This window comes from Agelaius phoeniceus, chromosome 4 (assembly GCF_051311805.1).
Source record: "Agelaius phoeniceus isolate bAgePho1 chromosome 4, bAgePho1.hap1, whole genome shotgun sequence".
Taxonomy (NCBI): domain Eukaryota; kingdom Metazoa; phylum Chordata; class Aves; order Passeriformes; family Icteridae; genus Agelaius; species Agelaius phoeniceus.
In genome coordinates, this window is record NC_135268.1 from 3,732,596 (window position 1) to 3,748,850 (window position 16,255).

Sequence of the window (16,255 nt, forward strand, 5' to 3'; positions counted from 1 at the left end):
TGTTCGTTAGAGCAGGGCTGTGTTTCACGAGAGCTCGCAGAGTGTACACTGGAAATGTCTGTGGTGAATTGCACATGGTGAAACACTGCTGAAATTTCTTTCAAAACATTATGGAACCTTGATTTCTAAACACATCATTTAGTCCTTTAATCAGTCACTCAAGTACTATTCTGTCCTTTTTCATGTCTGGGGTTTTTTAATTACTTTTCAATGTCCAGGATCAATTTGTGTAGTGTCCTTGTTTTACAAATAAATTAACGTTTTTGAAAATATGTTAGCACATTCGAATTCAGGCCTGTTTCTCATCTTGTTGGATGTTTTTGTAATTACTTGTTGAGACATGCTGCAGGGTTTGTTCTGGGCTGGCCTTTGCAGGATGATTTATTGCACAGCCCGTGGACCACTGCTCACCCTGGTGACCTGCGTGGGGGTGCAATGGGTCGTGTTCTTGTGTGGAAATGTGGATGATGCAGCTTCTAACTGAGCATTTTCATGTTCCTTACTAACAGAGTCAGTCATGGGGGAGAGGTGATCTCTACTGCTGGAGGAAATGGCTGGATGTGAATGCAGATAGTCAAAACCTCCCCTTGGAAAATGCTCTTTTAACTGAAAATATTTGTGCAGAAATCCATCTGTTCCAGCAGAGTTTTGATGAAAAAATGGAAACATTTCCCATCTGATATGGCTTATTTTGACTTTCCAGTTTAATTCTAAGAATGAAATACTTTATGGAGTGAATGTGATTATTTAATTTCACTTTATGGAGTGAAATATGATTATTTAATTTAATGAAGAAATTTCCCAAAGTTCCCATCAAAGGAAGAATTTTGACTGACTTGTATTTTATGGTAAATAATTTGTTATTTGAGAATATGACCTGTTCATTCTGTCATGCTTATGTGGCTTTGCTGTGATCAGCCAGGTTTTGCCAGACTTGAAGGACTTGACTCGAAGGGAAATTCTTGTCTTTTGATGTTAGGGATTCAAGTTGTGCTCAAAGAATGTGAAAATAACCTGCATTTAGTTTGAGGAGAGTTCAGGTGTTTCATGAGGTGCTGAGAAAGCTTCTACTGTCAGATCTGCACTCTGGATGCAGCCTGGACTGAAGTGTATTTGAAAGGAAAAGCCACAGATATATCCAGAGTTTTTCCAGGTGCTGAGACTGACAGTGCAGTGGCTGGCATCACACTCTTGCTAGACAGCAGTGCAGCTCCTGAAATGTCACCTCTGGGGGATGTTAAGGAATACACAGTTCATGAAGCCTGAGCTGTCATTTGTCACCCTAATGATGGGGTTAATGTCAAAATGCTTACATTGACAGCAGACTGTAGGAAAGCAATGGTGTCACATATACTTTGGGGAGAAATAAGGACTTTTCTTTTTTCACCCTTTTTTGATGTGCCTCTGCCTGAATTTCCAGCTTGGGCAATTGTACTGAATTGTCTATATTCTGCTTAATGTTTTTGTTCTTAAAGGCATCTTTTATACATTTTCAGTAATTAAAAGGAAATTAAATCTGCTTAATCTGTGTTAGAGACAATAAATGAACCATAGGTAAGAACCTCTTATTTTAAGTTTTTAACAACATTTTCACAGTAAGTATCTTTGTTCAGTTGTGAAACAGTTAATCTCTATTTCTTAAAACCAAAGTTACGGCTCACATTCTTGCTAAGTTAGTCCCCAGAATGTGAAGAATTGATTTGTGGTGCTACACCAGTAATGCTTTCTCTTTTCCCTTTTAGAAATACGCAACAGAAGAATGTTTCTTTTTTGAACGTTTGGAATCCAATAACTATAACACTTACCGCTCACGGAAATACTCGGATTGGTACGTGGCACTGAAAAGAACTGGACAGTACAAACCTGGACCAAAAACTGGACCTGGACAGAAAGCTATCCTTTTCCTTCCCATGTCTGCTAAAAGCTGACTTCCATGGCAGATTCTGAGCACCAGTGCCACACAGCACTAAAGATGTCACCTTTCCTACTCCTCTCTGAAGTAGCCAAATATAAGCAATTATTTGCTGATATTATAACTACTTTTGCAGATAGCAGATTAAACCATGAATGTTTCATCCTGTCTTTATATTGCTCTTTAAACCTATTGTGTCTGTGTGCAGGTGGAGGTAACATGACTTGTAGAATATATTTTCAGGATCAGTAACACTTTTGTTTTCTTCTAGGTACTTATGTATTTTATTTACCTTATGCTTGCTTTACGGAGTAGAGGAGAACAAACCTGATGCACACTCATAGCAATAATTACCTTTAAAAATAATTTATATCTTAGCTTATTAGAGAATAATTATGTTCTAATAATTACCTAAAAATAAGTCCACAGATAACTATATATTCAACACTGCAATAATTCTAAATTATTACTCTAAGGAAATGTGAAATGTATTGCTATCATGTCATGTTTCTGTAGGGCTCGGGCAGCTCCCTGTGGTAGAGCTTGTAGAACAGGCCTGTGTAGACAGCTGGGAACTCCCTCATGGTTATGTCAATCCTATCAAACCCTTCCCGGTACCCGAACAGTAAGAGCTTGGCCACGTTGCTGGTGATGGGCGTGGTGTTTTCTGTCCTGGCCAGCTCCTCCAGGTCCATCCACTCGCAGCGGAGGCACTCGTGCTGGCAGAAGCTGATGTGGAAGGAGGAGGGCTCCATGCGGCAGATGATGTACATGTCCGACTTCCCGAAGGCTCCGGGGTGCTTGTGCTGCTGCCTGATGCTTAAGATGGACTTGAACTCTGACTTGATGCCAGTCTCTTCAAAAACCTCTCGAACTGCTGTGTCTCCTGGGTGGAAAGAGCAATCCTTGCAGTACATCTGAGAGTAACTTAGCACTCCTTAAACCTTTTGGAAAGGTGGAAAGCCTCTTAGGCAGCGTGTTCTCTACTCTGCTTCATAAGGTTTTCAGAATGTAGGTATGTTTTTGCAACACAAGGATAAGCTAATATTTTGATTCCCAAACAACAGTAATTGCTGTGTGCCTTTCCTGTGTATATCCTACAGAATTACTTTGGTAATGCTGTGCAGGGTGTGGTTTGTAATGGACACTGATGGCTGATGGCTCCACTGATCTGTTAATCCAAGACAGCACTGCACTGTCTTTGTAGTCCTTTGGATCCCCATCCCTCTCCTTGCCCCTGCCCAGTCTCGGGTTCAGATCCCGTGCAGCTGCACCTGTACTGATGTCAGACCTCTTGATCAGATCTGTTTCACTGCACTTGACCCCAAGGGGTAACTAAATGGGTAGAATTCTTTTCAGAAAGTGAAAGTTGGTGCCAGATCCTTTTCAAGATGTACCGTAGGAGTCAGGTGTCATTTCAAATATGCCACAGCACCAGTGCAGCCCAGAGCCTGTTCTTGCAGGAAATGTGCTGTAAACATGCTGCATCTGTGCTGCATGTGTGCATTCTGTGTGCCCCAGCCAGAGTGAGGTCAGTGCTAACATTCCTCACCACAAACGCAGCAGGAACTTTAAGGGTCTACAGGATCTGTGTGCTGCAATTACAGCCAGAGAACCACCCACCCATCCAGGACTCCTCCAGAGATATTTTTCTCTTCAATAACAAATTGAAGAGCCCCTAAGAAGTTTTTTAATATTCCACTGATTTCTCCAAAGTCTGCAGTTTCATTGTAGTCAAATCCTACTCTTACCTGGGGTTAGTACTGGTAGGTTAAATACTGGCTTTTCCCAAAATAATGTAACCTCCTGGTCGTCTCTGGTTTGAGAGGTCAATGTCCAGAACTGTTGTGCAATGTTACCTGCTCCTGTTAGTTCATTTTCAGTAAGGAATGTGTGCTGGCTTGCTTCCAAAAGCAAATGCATTTTAAAAGACTCATAGAGATTCACCATCCTGTGGAGGCTTGCATCTTGCCAAGTCCGAGGGGAACAAAGCAGATGTTCCAGGGGTAGTTTCAGATATTGGAAATAGAAACTCCCTGTGGCAGGTGGTTTTGTTAGTGGGCAGGGGGCTACAGAAGTGAACTGAGATCGTGAGGAATGCTGAGGCAGGCTGTGGTTAAGAAACTTGCAGTAATGATGGATTTCATTTAAGCTTTGAGCTTTGCTTTTAGATGAAGTGCCATTTTCTGTTTCCCTTTTATTTAAATGTGAGTGTGTATATATAAAAATATCTAATGACAATTAAACTAGAAGGAATACTAGGGCTGGAGTTTCGGAGATAGTCAGATACAAAAATGTGTGCACTTTGCTTAATCTGCATTATGAAATTGGTGTCACTTGCATGAGTCAGTTTGCACTCATTTAAGTAGGCAGCCAAGCATGTTGTCACTTCATGTAACCAAAGGATTTTAAGCAATGTAATTGCAATTTTTAATTGTAATTTAAAATTTAGTCCCATGAGTGACTTGTGTTTTTAAGGTTTGATGTAAGAATGAAAAAAGGAAAATGAGGCTCTATTATATTTTATGCTTGACTAATTTATATCTTTTTGTAATATAAGATGTGATGCAGAGAATCGTAACTTTTATTATTCTGTAGTTTAGAAGTGGCAGGAGGGAAGCTGTAAGGCACTTTTCCCCTGGGTGGTTTTCAGTCCAGGCTCCAGCCATAATCTCACCTGTGAAGTGAGGGATGGCTGCTGTTGTACTCTGCAGCAGTATCACTCTGGGGAGTCCCACTGAAATGCCAGTGCTGGTCATTTGTTGTTCCCTTGGGTACAAAAATCCTGCTGCTGCTGGCACTAGAAGTGAGAGGGAGCCTGGCTAGACAACAGCCATGGCATTTGGGATTCTTTTGAAAACGTGGATCCATTTCACCCTGTTACATTACATTGTCCAGCAAATATTTTGGATTTCCACCACCAGGTTTGACAGAAAGACTTAAAACATGACTCATGAGTTACAAAAACCAAACTCAGCCATATCCTGACAACCAGCAACTTTCTCCATGTATTGAAATAATAACTGGAATACAACCCCACCACACATTGTTGTAGGGAGGCTGCTAAACCAGGAGCTGTTTCTAAGGTACGAACAGTCAGGAAGCCTGGGCTCAACACCCAGCTTAAGTAACCAGCCTATGGATCACGATTTTAAGGGCTGAGATACAAGGAGAAAAAACCCAAATTTTCTCTCTTCATAAACACCCCAGTTCATTCACCTGTGAGCATAAACTGCAGCAGTGCTCATCAGCTGTGCTGTGTTGGAGAGAAATGAGAAGTCTCCTCAATCCAGCACTGTTTCCTATCACAGGAGTGCTTCACGTCCCTGTTGGGAGTAGGTGCCCACAAGACTGAGGCCCTGCACTTCACCCGGGCCCTGTGCCGAGGAGCTCTTGGTCCAAACTAATCAAGTGAAGGGGATGGAAGGAAGCAAGTGCATTTATTGGAATGGAAATTTTTGCTCAGTCCATCCCTGAGGTCACTGCCCTGGATTCCAGTGTGAGCTGAGCGCTCCCTGTTTCAGTTTTATTTGGGCTATATATGGATTACCTTAATCCTCTGCACCTCTGGCTCCTATTGCGGCATATCTGACCAGCCTACAAAAACAGCTGGCCTCACGCACTCACTTAAAGAAAGTGTGGAAAAAAGTAAATGTTACAAACACAAATTTGTCCTGAACATGCTACCCTGTTAGCATTAGGGTCCCAGGATTGTGTCACTCTATCTATTCCCCATTAATTCACGGAAACAATCCATCACAGGAGCAATGTGGGTCATGCTGTATTTCAGTGGTGTTCATGTCTTTATAGTTCTGTTGATGGCTGACTTGTTCTCATAGGACTTACCAATGTCTTCTCCTGGATTAGCCAGACCTCCTGGAAATTTCCATGCATTTATAGTCTGTATTGGAGGAAAAATCCATTAATGAAGTAGTCAGCCTATGTTGCACTCTTTAATAAGAAGGAGACAATTAACACAAACTTTTTTTTTTGTTGAAGTTGCAGTATTGTTATTTTATAAATATCAGTAAGTAGAACTTGTTTGTTCCTGCTGACAGGATGATTAGAGACAGCTACAGTCTGTAAGAACTATGGGAACAAAACACCTACTGATTGAAAATACAAACTGTCTAACAGTCATTAGACAATGTTGCTGCTAGATAGAGTAGTTGAATATTTTTTTAAAGCTGCTATAGACTATATAATCTTATATTTAATCACTAATGTATTCTACTTCCATTGTTTTGGCTTTTAAAAAATGTATATATATTTAATCTTGTAAACAGGTATTATGATTGTACTGTTCTATACTGCACTGGCTTTAAGATGTGTCTGTAATGATCATTTAGTGTAACTTGTCATTTTCATGGAATACAAGAAATGAGGGCTTGTGTGTGATTTATGTATAGAAACATTTATTGACAATAAAGTTCAATATTAAAACGTGAAGTGCAGGCTTGGTGTTGTTACTCACACTGCTAAAGGAGTCCCAGTCCCTGCACCTCTGGCAAGAGCACAAAGATTTGTAGGCTTTACCTTTACTTCTATGTACTTTCTATTTCTTTCCTTGTTAAAAGTTGATGTAGGAAGAAGTTACCCTTCTCCTAGAAATAAATGCAGTAAAAAGGCACACTGCCCCAAAAAAAGCTTTTTTTGTCTATGCAGCATAGCAGGGAAACTGTGTGCTTTCCAGTGATTTGAAACCCTAATGACTACATTGGAAAACTATTTTTTTTTCCTGGGCATTCTTAAAGGGCTTGGATAGGAATTTCAAGTAATAGATTAAAAATAGTGCAGATGGAAAACACATATATTTGCCTATTGGCTTTCAGATTAACTTTTAGTTCCTGGAAATCTTTGTGTGCTGTGGAATTGTCCTGTCACAATTAAACCAAAACAACTCTTAAAATTCCAACAGCTGTTACTATTTGTTTTTTTACTCTCATATCTGTTCAAGATATTTACTAAGAGGTAAGTATGCACATTTATATTTCTGTGTATAAAAGGGTAAATACATGTCATGTTTCTAATGTTTACAGTGTGCTATTCTGTCCCTGAAGACTCTCTGGAGCTGGAACCACTTTTGGAGTCTACAGCATGAGAGGCAGGTTTATGCTTTAATTGGTAATTGTTGAATTGCCTGAAAGTCCTCCTAAGACCAAGTCGTCAGCATTTTAATTTATTGCAAGTAAAAATACAAAATACAAAAATGAGAAATAGACATCTTTAGTTACAGGAAACAAGTTCAGAGGAAGAGAAATACCCTTGTCTTTTGTGTTAGAAACTCAACATGTGGTATGATTGAACCTGCCTATGAAAGCACTCTTTCACTGAAGTTCATTAACTGTGTTGTAGGTCCTAATGAACTGATCTCTTGGGTCCTGAGGAGAAAAGTCTTGGTAGCTATTTCAGGAAAGACAGGAGAATGCAGCCAGTGAGATTCCAGCAGAGTTTTAACGGTATAAAATGAAAAATATGCATCCAAGTGTATTTCAGTGCACCTAGATAAGCTTTGATTGTTTCATATTAAAATGGCAATAATCTCACTCTCTCAGAGAGTTAATTAATGCAGTTTTATCATGAAACACTTTAACTTGCAAATGGAAGCATAATGGAGGCTACATGTCCCTTGAAGCCTGAGAGCTTTCTGCAGCAGCTGAGTTAGAACCTGGGTCAGTCTGACAGGGGCTGGCAGATAAGTCAGAGATGGCTGCTCGGTGACCTCAAACCACATCACACGAGCCACCCTCACCACAGCACTGCTCTGCTCTGGCATCCTCCGCAGTGAGGGCGGGCGCTCCCGTGTGTGAGGAGTTCAAGACCTGTACACCTGCTGGGCCAAGGTGGTCTCCAGGTCATGGCCAGCCATGCTACTGCTCGCTTAAAGCCACAGATATGCCTGGAATTTTGGAAACCAAACCAAATCAGAATCCTTCTCTCAAAATCTGTTTCAAGCCATGGGGATTTTCCAGAGGTCTGCATGGATCCAAACAAAGATCAGGAACTCCTCGGTCAGTTACAGGGGAAAACAGAAAACTCAAAACAGGAAGGATATTTAGTTCTGCTGAATCAATCTGCAGTTATAACAAAGCTGTTGATTTTTAGAGTTGGTTTTTTCCCCCTTAATATGGAATTCAGCCATCTGCTAGATTGCTAGATGTGTTTAAGACACTTGTAAAAGGAAGTAACTTTTTACTATCACAATTTTGGACTGGAATAAAAATATATTTTGTTTTATATTACAGAATAGGCTTATCTAAATTAACTTCTCTATATTATAATCCTGTAACAAACTTACCTTATTTTTGTCTTGTACAACCAACACCTTTCCAGTGCTTTCATCTAGAACAGCACCTGGTATAGAAAAAATATTGAAAAAGAGGAAGTGTTGGACAAAGTCATTCAATCCTAACAACCAAAATGTAACATGTTTTGATAAATATAACATGTTCTAACATGTTTTGCTAATGTACAGATAGCAAGGTTTATATGGATGAATCACAAAGTGGTTTGTCAGTGGAAAAGGGATGCACAATAAAGTATCACAAAGAGCTTAAGTTTCCCATATAAAAATTCAAAGTTGGCAGTACCAAGATAAATAATTGCAGCTTTTAAGTTCCAGATTAGACAAGAAATGAAAAGAAAAACTTGCTTGTGTTAATATCAGAACTAAAGAATGCAAGATCAAAAGGTTACCCAAACAATCTGGCAAAGCTGCTCATTTCAGCAGAGACAGGCCTGTAATCTTCCTCAAATAACAGAGAATTTTCCAGTGACTGTGGCTGAGAAGCCACCCTTAAGGGGGGGATGAATGTTTCTTCAGTGAAATGCATGACAAAGCCCCCACCTGCTGTAGTGGAGATTTAAGTGTTTTTGGGTTAATAACACACTCTGGGCTGACTGTGCAGATAATGTTCAGCTGTGTGACTGTCTCTGAAATGACACTACCCAGCTAACAACTCATGGCAGAAACTGCACCATAATCTGAGTCAACTTTTTCATCAAAAAGTCTTGCTTCCAAGCAGAAAAGTGACACTTCCACTTGATGAAAAAACCTGTCTGACTGAGGAGTGCAGCTTTTCCCTATGTCCTCATGCTCAGCCCATGACTTTCTCCCGCAGATTACAAGTTTTTCTACTTTCTGGAACCCAAGTGCTTTCATGTTTAATTATGTCATACTCACTGGTCATACTTTAAAAATGTCCTTTCCTTACAACAGGTATTTTTCTCAGATTTTAAAGAGCGCTGTGGTGAGCAGGATGAGTGCTGTGGTGCAGCTTACCAGGATCTTTTCCACATCAGTCATGCAGGGCTTTCAAATTAGAGGTTAACGGTAACAAAATGCTCACGTCATTTTACAGCAGCAGGAGGAGGAGGATACAGGCACATCTGTGATGATGTGCATTTAAAATGCTATGGGGAACTATACCCACAGGAAGGAGTTATTAAGGAGTGAGTGTCCAGCTAAAAACATCCTGTTTTTTAATAATACATGGCAGAGTTATGTGTAGGAGGATATTTCAAAGATGAAGTACCAGTCTTCTTTCAAGATATGTCAAAGGACATGCTTTAGGAGGGTAGTCACATATCTGCCTCCCCGTGGCTTGTGACTTCATGATTTCATTCCTCCTGTAAATACTTAGCAGTGTCCAAGTTCAACTACTGTAATGATTAAAAAAGGCAACAAAAGGAAAGCAGGAGGAAGTTTGTGATTAGAAGATTTGTTTTCTGGAAAAGCCATTCCTCAGCCAAAGGGTTTGCTGAGACCAGGGAGGACTGGTGAAGGCAGGAAACTGCTGTTTGAATAAAATATAAAGTGTGTTTGTTCTCCTCTGTTCCCTTGAAATTGAAGCCTGTGAATGTCATTTTTGGCAGTGAAATTCCCAGTGAGGTGATCAGAATCTCTGCTAGGGGATACCTAAATCCAGAGCAAGAAGGAGGAAAACACAGTAACAGGATTTGCTGCCTGGTCTCATGTTCTCTTGCCGGGCCACACGTGGTTGGCATCAGTGAGATTAAGAGTGACTGCCCTGGATTGTGGTTCTTAAAACTCTCCCTCCTGCTGCAAATGTGGTATCTGGAGCTTTAGTTCATCCAGTGCCAGGATGACTTTCTGGAAAGGTTTATACTTGAAACCCAACCAAGTAATCACTATTACAATACCACTTGGTTTTGAAGGTTCTCTTTTGGGGAACAGGCAAGAAAAGCATTTAAAAAACAAAAAGAACCCCTTAGATAGCTCCAAATAATGAGTAATGGAGGAGAAAAATATCCTTATCCTACCTGTTTTATTTATGACTGATGTAAAAATGCATGCAGAGATGCTCAGTGTTGAGATGCACCTGCCAACCACAGAATGAGTGCAGACACCACTGCTTGCACTGTAAGCATCAGCAGGCAGGAGCAGGTATTTGTAAAACAACTTGGGAACTACTTTTAAGTCACTTTTCAGAAGTGGCTTATCAAACCTATCCACCTCCATCTTCCTGTGCAGTTTCACAGTAATGCAGCTGCTCAGTTTAGATTTCCTTAAGTACCAGGACTGGCCAAGGGTGATCATCCTAGGTGTGTGTAGGCTCTCCTTCCTGGAGTCCTTCAACTCCAAGTACTTTGTTTTAACAAGTGCATTAAGGTGGTAGCAATGCAAATAACAGCTGTGTTGTAAGGTTTGTAGACTTTGTGAGGGGGAAGAAAATGCCTTTCACACTTCTTCCTCTCCTTTTACTTTCCTTCCTCAGCTTGTCTCTCATGCCATTGTTGCACACTTGCAAACATGTCATATTTACAAACGTGTCACTTTCTGGATATATTGGATATTTACAATCATGTCACTTTCTGGATATGTTGCATATTTGCAAACATGTCACTGTGTGGATATGTTGCATATTTACGAACATGTCACTTTGTGGATGGCAGGCCACATCCTCCTCGGAGGTGGAGCATTTTGGAAATGCTTTTTAAAAAGACATTAATCACTTCATACACCAGAGACTCCTCTGTATCTTTACACATGTGGAAAATCCTGCCGCCTACAAACGGATGTAGTAACTTAGCTGGAAGACACATCACACATTCCACTATTTCTGAACAATAATGGCCAAGCCCAATGAGTAACATTTGCTCCTCTCTGCTTGGCCACTCTGATCCAGTCTGGTAAAACATGACCTGACCCCGCTTATTCACACCTTTGTCATCACTTGGCTGCATGGTCCAGAGGCACAAGCCCTGGCTGTGCTGCCTTTGCTGCGTGGGAAACTCCAGACAGGAGGAAAAGCAGCTGCTGGTCTACTTGGCAGTGAGACTCACTACCTGCTCCCTGTTCCTGTGCTGGCTCCCTGCTGGCCAGCCAACCACTCTCCACATCTCTGCTTTCCATTGCAGGATGCTCACAGGACTGACTCCTGCGCTTCACTGACTGCCCACAGCTTTGGGATGGAGACTCTCACCTGAAAATTGCTTTTATTTACTGCAGACATGTTCTAAAATACTTTTTGGTTAGGGAATAAAGAAAGCCTTGTGTTTGACCCCCTCCCCAATATCCATATTTAAATACTTTAATATTTCAAGAAAATTAATTAAAAATAGAATGGACCCTTTCCACTACTCAGGGTCTCCCTCCTAAAGTAGACAGATAATGGAATAAACCTACCAGGTGGTATCCATGCTGCTTAGTGTATTTTTGGGATGTGTTGCAGGTCCACAGACAGTAAGCAGAACAAGGACAAAAACCCCCACATGGCAGTCATTATTTCACACTTGTTTACCTGCCTAGAATGCTTTCCTGAAGTATTTTTGTCCTTTAAAGAAAACCCCAATAATGACTAAAAGCATACATGTTTGAAAAATGGTAGCAAAGAACACATACATTGTATGTTGTGCAGTTTTAAAATCCATACAAGAAATTCCAAAATCTGTATACCTGCACTTACCAAAGTTTTCTTTAATGTTTTCTTTCTACTTGCAAAGTGCAGTGTTTTGAAGCACAGCTGCAAATTATGCTCTGAAAATGTATTTTTCAATATTTGTGAGTCTTTCAAAGTTATGATTTTTCTTACAGCTCTTTCTGATGCCCTCCAGGGTCACAACTCATCTTTTATGTGATTTCCTTTCAAGCAGCACTTCCAGCTGTGCAAGTTCTATGCAGAAAACCTCTCTTTCACTTAGGTTTCCTCACAAGGAGCAACCCGGTGCTTTCGTGAGGAGAATGCACTGTCCTGCTCCAGTTTAATGCCACATATTTTAATGGTGAGGTCTCCATACCTCAGGAAAACATGCTCCAACATGTCCATTGACAAACTCCAAGGCCGCCTTCAGCATCCACCCTGCCCTCTGCTGGCCTGGGAACCGAAGACTCGCACTGCTGATGGCAGCAGCACTGCTTTGTAATTCAAGGGTTTTTCAGCCCAAGCTTCCTTTCACCTGACCTGCTGCCACACAGAACAAACCATCTTTTGTCAGTTCTTCCTAACTAGATTTTTCAAATTGCTGTTTATGGGCCTTAACACCACTTGGTAGAGAAATAACACCCCACAGAGTCCCTGCCAGCCAAGGACAAACAAGTGAGGGCTGCAACTGGAGAGATGTGCTCTCCCCAGCCTTGTAATTTCTGTGTGTTAATGCAACCCTCATCCAGTACATCAGGGCTCCAAACCAATCTCCAGTTACAGGTAACTGAGTGATGGGATAGGTAATGGCTTATCTGTGGAACTCTGCTGAGTGAGAGAACAAAACCACTGGAATTTGGTGAAGCTAACTTCAAGATGATTGTATTTTTGGCTCATCATCAGTCCCTTATGCTGTGCTGAATGAAAAAATAAAAAAGAAAAGAGGGGAAACTGTCTTGTCGAGCTCCTTGGAAATTTTCTGTTATGGAACAACTTTCTAGCTGTGGTTGTGGGAGGTCTATATGGATAAGAGTAAGGTGTTTGTGTTTTTCTTTTGTGAAATATATGTTTGGATTAAAGATTCCTAGGCACAGCTTAGATCAGCTTTCAGACCATTGCTATTCAGACTAATAGCTGCTTTAGCTTCTGAATAATCCATGTTGGGTCAAGTCTTCCCCATTTACAAACATTAACTTCAACACAGTTTAAACAAATATACATATTAAGCACACAGAGCAGAGAAGTGCTTTTTTCTTTATATTGGTGATTGCTTTTTCATTCCAAAATGCAGCAGCCAGCTGGTTTCCATGTGCTGGTTGCACAGAGGAAGAATTCCTACTGAACAGGCTCCTAAGGGCTCCTTCAAGACTTTCTGTGGGTGCAACCACTCCTGTAACTCACCTGCAACCCCCAGCTGGTGTGTGGCGAACCCTGGCAGCCTGCTGGGCCCCTCTCCCAGCCACAGCGTCAGGGTGGACGAGCCCTGCTCAGCGTGGTGGAAAGCAAAGCCTTGGGAAGCAGCCACTGCCACAAGGCTGCTCTGGAGGATGGGGACACGGAGCCAGACAGCAATCCGGCCTTCATCCCGCCACTGAGACACGGACTCTGCAAGAGAGGGAAGTGAGGAGGGTCAGGGACCCCTTTGCCCTTGGTCTGTGTTGCTTTAAACTTTACCACACACTATAGCCGTTGGTAATGTGCAAAAACCTCTATTTTCATGTAATTTACCACAGGGTAAAATTATTGCTGGTGTGAGAAACTCACCAGCAGTCCGAGAGGCTGCCAGGTTGACATTTTATGTGGTACAACTGGGTGTTCACGTGCAAAATGACAGCTTTTACATTTAGGGTCTGTCATGAGAAACAGGGGAACTACTCTTCTGGGGTGCTCTGCCCAGTTCTGGGCTCCTCAGTACAAGGAAGATAAGGAACTACTGGAGTGGGTCCAGTGGAGGCCACAAAAAGGATGAGGGGTCTGGATCATCTCTCTGTGAGGGGAAACTGTGGGAGCTGGACCTGTTCAGTCTGGAGAAGATGAGTCTCAGTTGGGATTTCATCAATCCATCCAAATACCTCAAAGGGGGGTGCCGAGAGAAGGATGCCAGACTCTTTTCAGCGGTACCCAGTGATGACGGGACAAGGAGCAATGACCACAAACTGAAACACCTGAAGTTTCACCTCCACACGAGGAAGAACAACTTCACACTGAGAGTGACAGAGCACTGGCTCGGGCTGCCCAGCGGGGGCGCGCAGTCTCCTTCTCTGGAGACATTCCAAACCCACCTGCTGCGGTTTGTCACTCCTGTGTCACCTGCTCCGGGCGATCGGACTGGATGATTTCCAGGGGTCCCTTCCAACCCTAACTATTTTACGGTTCTGTGAACGATCTGTTTTCCTCCTGCCAGCACCCTTCACCCCCCGGCCGCGGCTCAGGCTCCGTGAGGGGAAGGCGGCGGCTGAGGGCGCCCCCTGGCGGGCCGCCCGCCGCCCCTCACACACCGCCCCCCGCCCACCCCGGCACTCGGGACCCCCGCCCGGCACTTGCCCCGCAGCCACCGCCCGAAGGCGGCCCGCTCCAGCCGCGGGGAGCCGCGCAGCTCGCCCAGGTCCACGCTCACACCCCCGAACTTGTCCGTCCTCGCCCGCAGCCCCGCCAGGGCCGCCCAGCCCCGCGCCCTCCGCAGCCCCCGCCACGGGCCCGCCATGGCGCTGAGCGTGGCGGGGAGCGGCCGCCCTGGGGGCGGTGCCGGCCTCTGCTCCGGAACCGCTCCGCGCCGGCCGCCGGCAGCATGTCCGCCTCCTCTTCCAGAAGGAAGAGCAAGGGGCGCCCAGCCGCGGGCGGCGGCTCCCCACGGGATGCCCACCTCGGAGCTGCCGCGGGCGGGCCGCTGGTGCTGCGTGTCGCCGACGCGGTGGAGACAGGTACGGTGTGAGGGAGGCAGGTACGTCGTGAGGGAGGCGGGCACGGGCAGCCCCGGCCCTGCTGCCTCAGCCCGGCGCGCTGAGGGCGCCTGGTTTGAATCCGAGTCCCTGCCCAGCCACTCTCCCGGCGGCTCAGGAACGCGGAACCAGGGGATCTCCCGCTCCAGGCCCCCATGAAACCTGCCCTTATCCCCGTGGAAGGGTGCCGGCGGTAGCGAAAGTCCGGTGGAAAGGGCGGCAGCCTGGGGATGCCCGTGTTCCCTCACGGGGGGCCGCGCTCTCCCCTCAGCGCGGGCGCCCTGAGGGCTGGCGAGGCTGTGCTGCCCGGGGAGCGCGGGAAACGCCGGAGTTACTGAGGGGAAGGGCAGAAAGAACTGGGTTTTTTTCCTCCCGAAAACTTTAGGAGATGACAGAGTCCCGAAGATGCTGCGCAGAGCGCTGGCGCAGCTGTCGCTGAGCAGCATGAAGTCTGCGGATCTTTGCATAGGGAGGCCGGCCCTACTCACTTCCGCGGATGGGCGGCAGGAGGTGAGACCCTTTCTTGACCCTATAAGTGCTTTTCCCATGCTGTTAGCCTGTTCCTGTTGTATTCCTTGGAACAAGCATGGATCATGTATTGTGAAAGATGGTGAATTTGCTCTTCCATGTTTTCTGCACTGTAGTTGCATCTTTATTCTCCGTGTTGGAAAAAATCCATGCAGCTGATTTTTTTTCCTATAAATTTATAAGTCATGTGTGAGTAAATGAGTTGTATATTATATCTTGCATAAGCACACACATCTATTTTACTTGCAAATAAAGTGTATAGTTATTTGCTCATCTTCTTTTCACTAATGCATAACTTTTTCTAATCAGCATAGTGTGTGCTTTTGAGTTATCTCCAGAATGTGTAGAGAGTCTTTATGGAATTCTTTATCACATTTGTAGGCAAAATATAACCCCATTAATTTTGAAATTGTCTTAGATCAAATCTTAAGAGCTCAGTGTCTTGCTCAGTGGAACCAGGTTTTAACCTAATCCTTCATATTAAAGCATTGCTTACCTTGACTGGAAATGAGAGGGGCAAGACCTCAGCTAACAGGTGTTTGCTTTGAAAACTCTTCCCAGGTCTGTACTGCTTGGCCCACCCCAGGCTTCCCTGGGGGGAAAATTGGGCTGGCTGAAACCACTCAGAAGAACCTGAAAGTAAATCCAGGTGATGCCCTCACTGTGCAGCCTGTGACTGGTGCAGTCATCCAGGCAGAGGAAGTCGATGTCAAGTTGAGGTATGGAACCTGTTATAACCTTACTGAGGTTTTTATTCAACCAGATCCCTTGAAAATGTTGTCATTCTCTTATCATTTCACAGAGTGGGCATTTGGATTGTTGTAGAGTCTGATTATAGTTATTTCTTAAATAAAATTATTTTACTTTACTTTTGAAAGTGTAACTGTGATGTGAATAAACATCCCCATTCCCAGGCAATCATTTGCAGTTTTTTTTCCATGAAGAAATTCCTCGTGATGTCCAGAGAGCCATAGTTTCATGTAAGAAGCAAG

At 43.6% G+C, this 16,255-nt stretch overlaps 3 protein-coding genes across 5 annotated transcripts in view; 2 read left to right on the top strand and 1 right to left on the bottom strand.

Moving 5' to 3' along the window:
• Window positions 1-6,361, top strand: part of FGF2 (fibroblast growth factor 2) — a 50,677-nt gene extending 44,316 nt beyond the window's left edge. For all 3 annotated transcript variants that reach the window (XM_077176747.1, XM_077176748.1, XM_054633590.2), the window contains one exon: window positions 1,743-6,361. In XM_077176747.1, the coding sequence (XP_077032862.1) occupies window positions 1,743-1,928 (186 nt within the window). In that variant the 3' untranslated portion in view covers window positions 1,929-6,361. The remainder of the gene's footprint in view (window positions 1-1,742) is intronic.
• On the bottom strand, window positions 2,263-14,500 carry NUDT6 (nudix hydrolase 6). The gene is made up of 5 exons (XM_054632919.2): window positions 14,341-14,500; window positions 13,198-13,401; window positions 8,211-8,266; window positions 5,759-5,813; window positions 2,263-2,798 (listed from the first exon to the last, which is right to left on the bottom strand). Exons 1-5 carry the CDS (start codon window positions 14,498-14,500, stop codon window positions 2,410-2,412), a joined length of 864 nt encoding a protein of 287 aa, XP_054488894.2. The 3' UTR covers window positions 2,263-2,409.
• Window positions 14,499-16,255, top strand: part of AFG2A (AAA ATPase AFG2A) — a 161,546-nt gene continuing 159,789 nt past the window's right edge. Inside the window, 4 exon segments of the mRNA XM_077176741.1 lie at window positions 14,499-14,574; window positions 14,577-14,717; window positions 15,121-15,245; window positions 15,825-15,982. Of these exon segments, the coding sequence (XP_077032856.1) occupies window positions 14,499-14,574; window positions 14,577-14,717; window positions 15,121-15,245; window positions 15,825-15,982 (500 nt within the window).

Bases quoted from the DNA above. Each gene is read 5' to 3' on its own strand.
- NUDT6 (XM_054632919.2), bottom strand. From the start codon at position 14,500: ATGGCGGGCCCGTGGCGGGGGCTGCGGAGGGCGCGGGGCTGGGCGGCC. The intron at 13,402-14,340 runs GCAAGTGCCGGG...CCTCTCTTGCAG, and splicing joins CTTCGGGCGGTGGCTGCGGG to AGTCCGTGTCTCAGTGGCGG. The intron at 5,814-8,210 runs GTAAGTTTGTTA...CCTCCAATACAG, and splicing joins TTGTACAAGACAAAAATAAG to ACTATAAATGCATGGAAATT.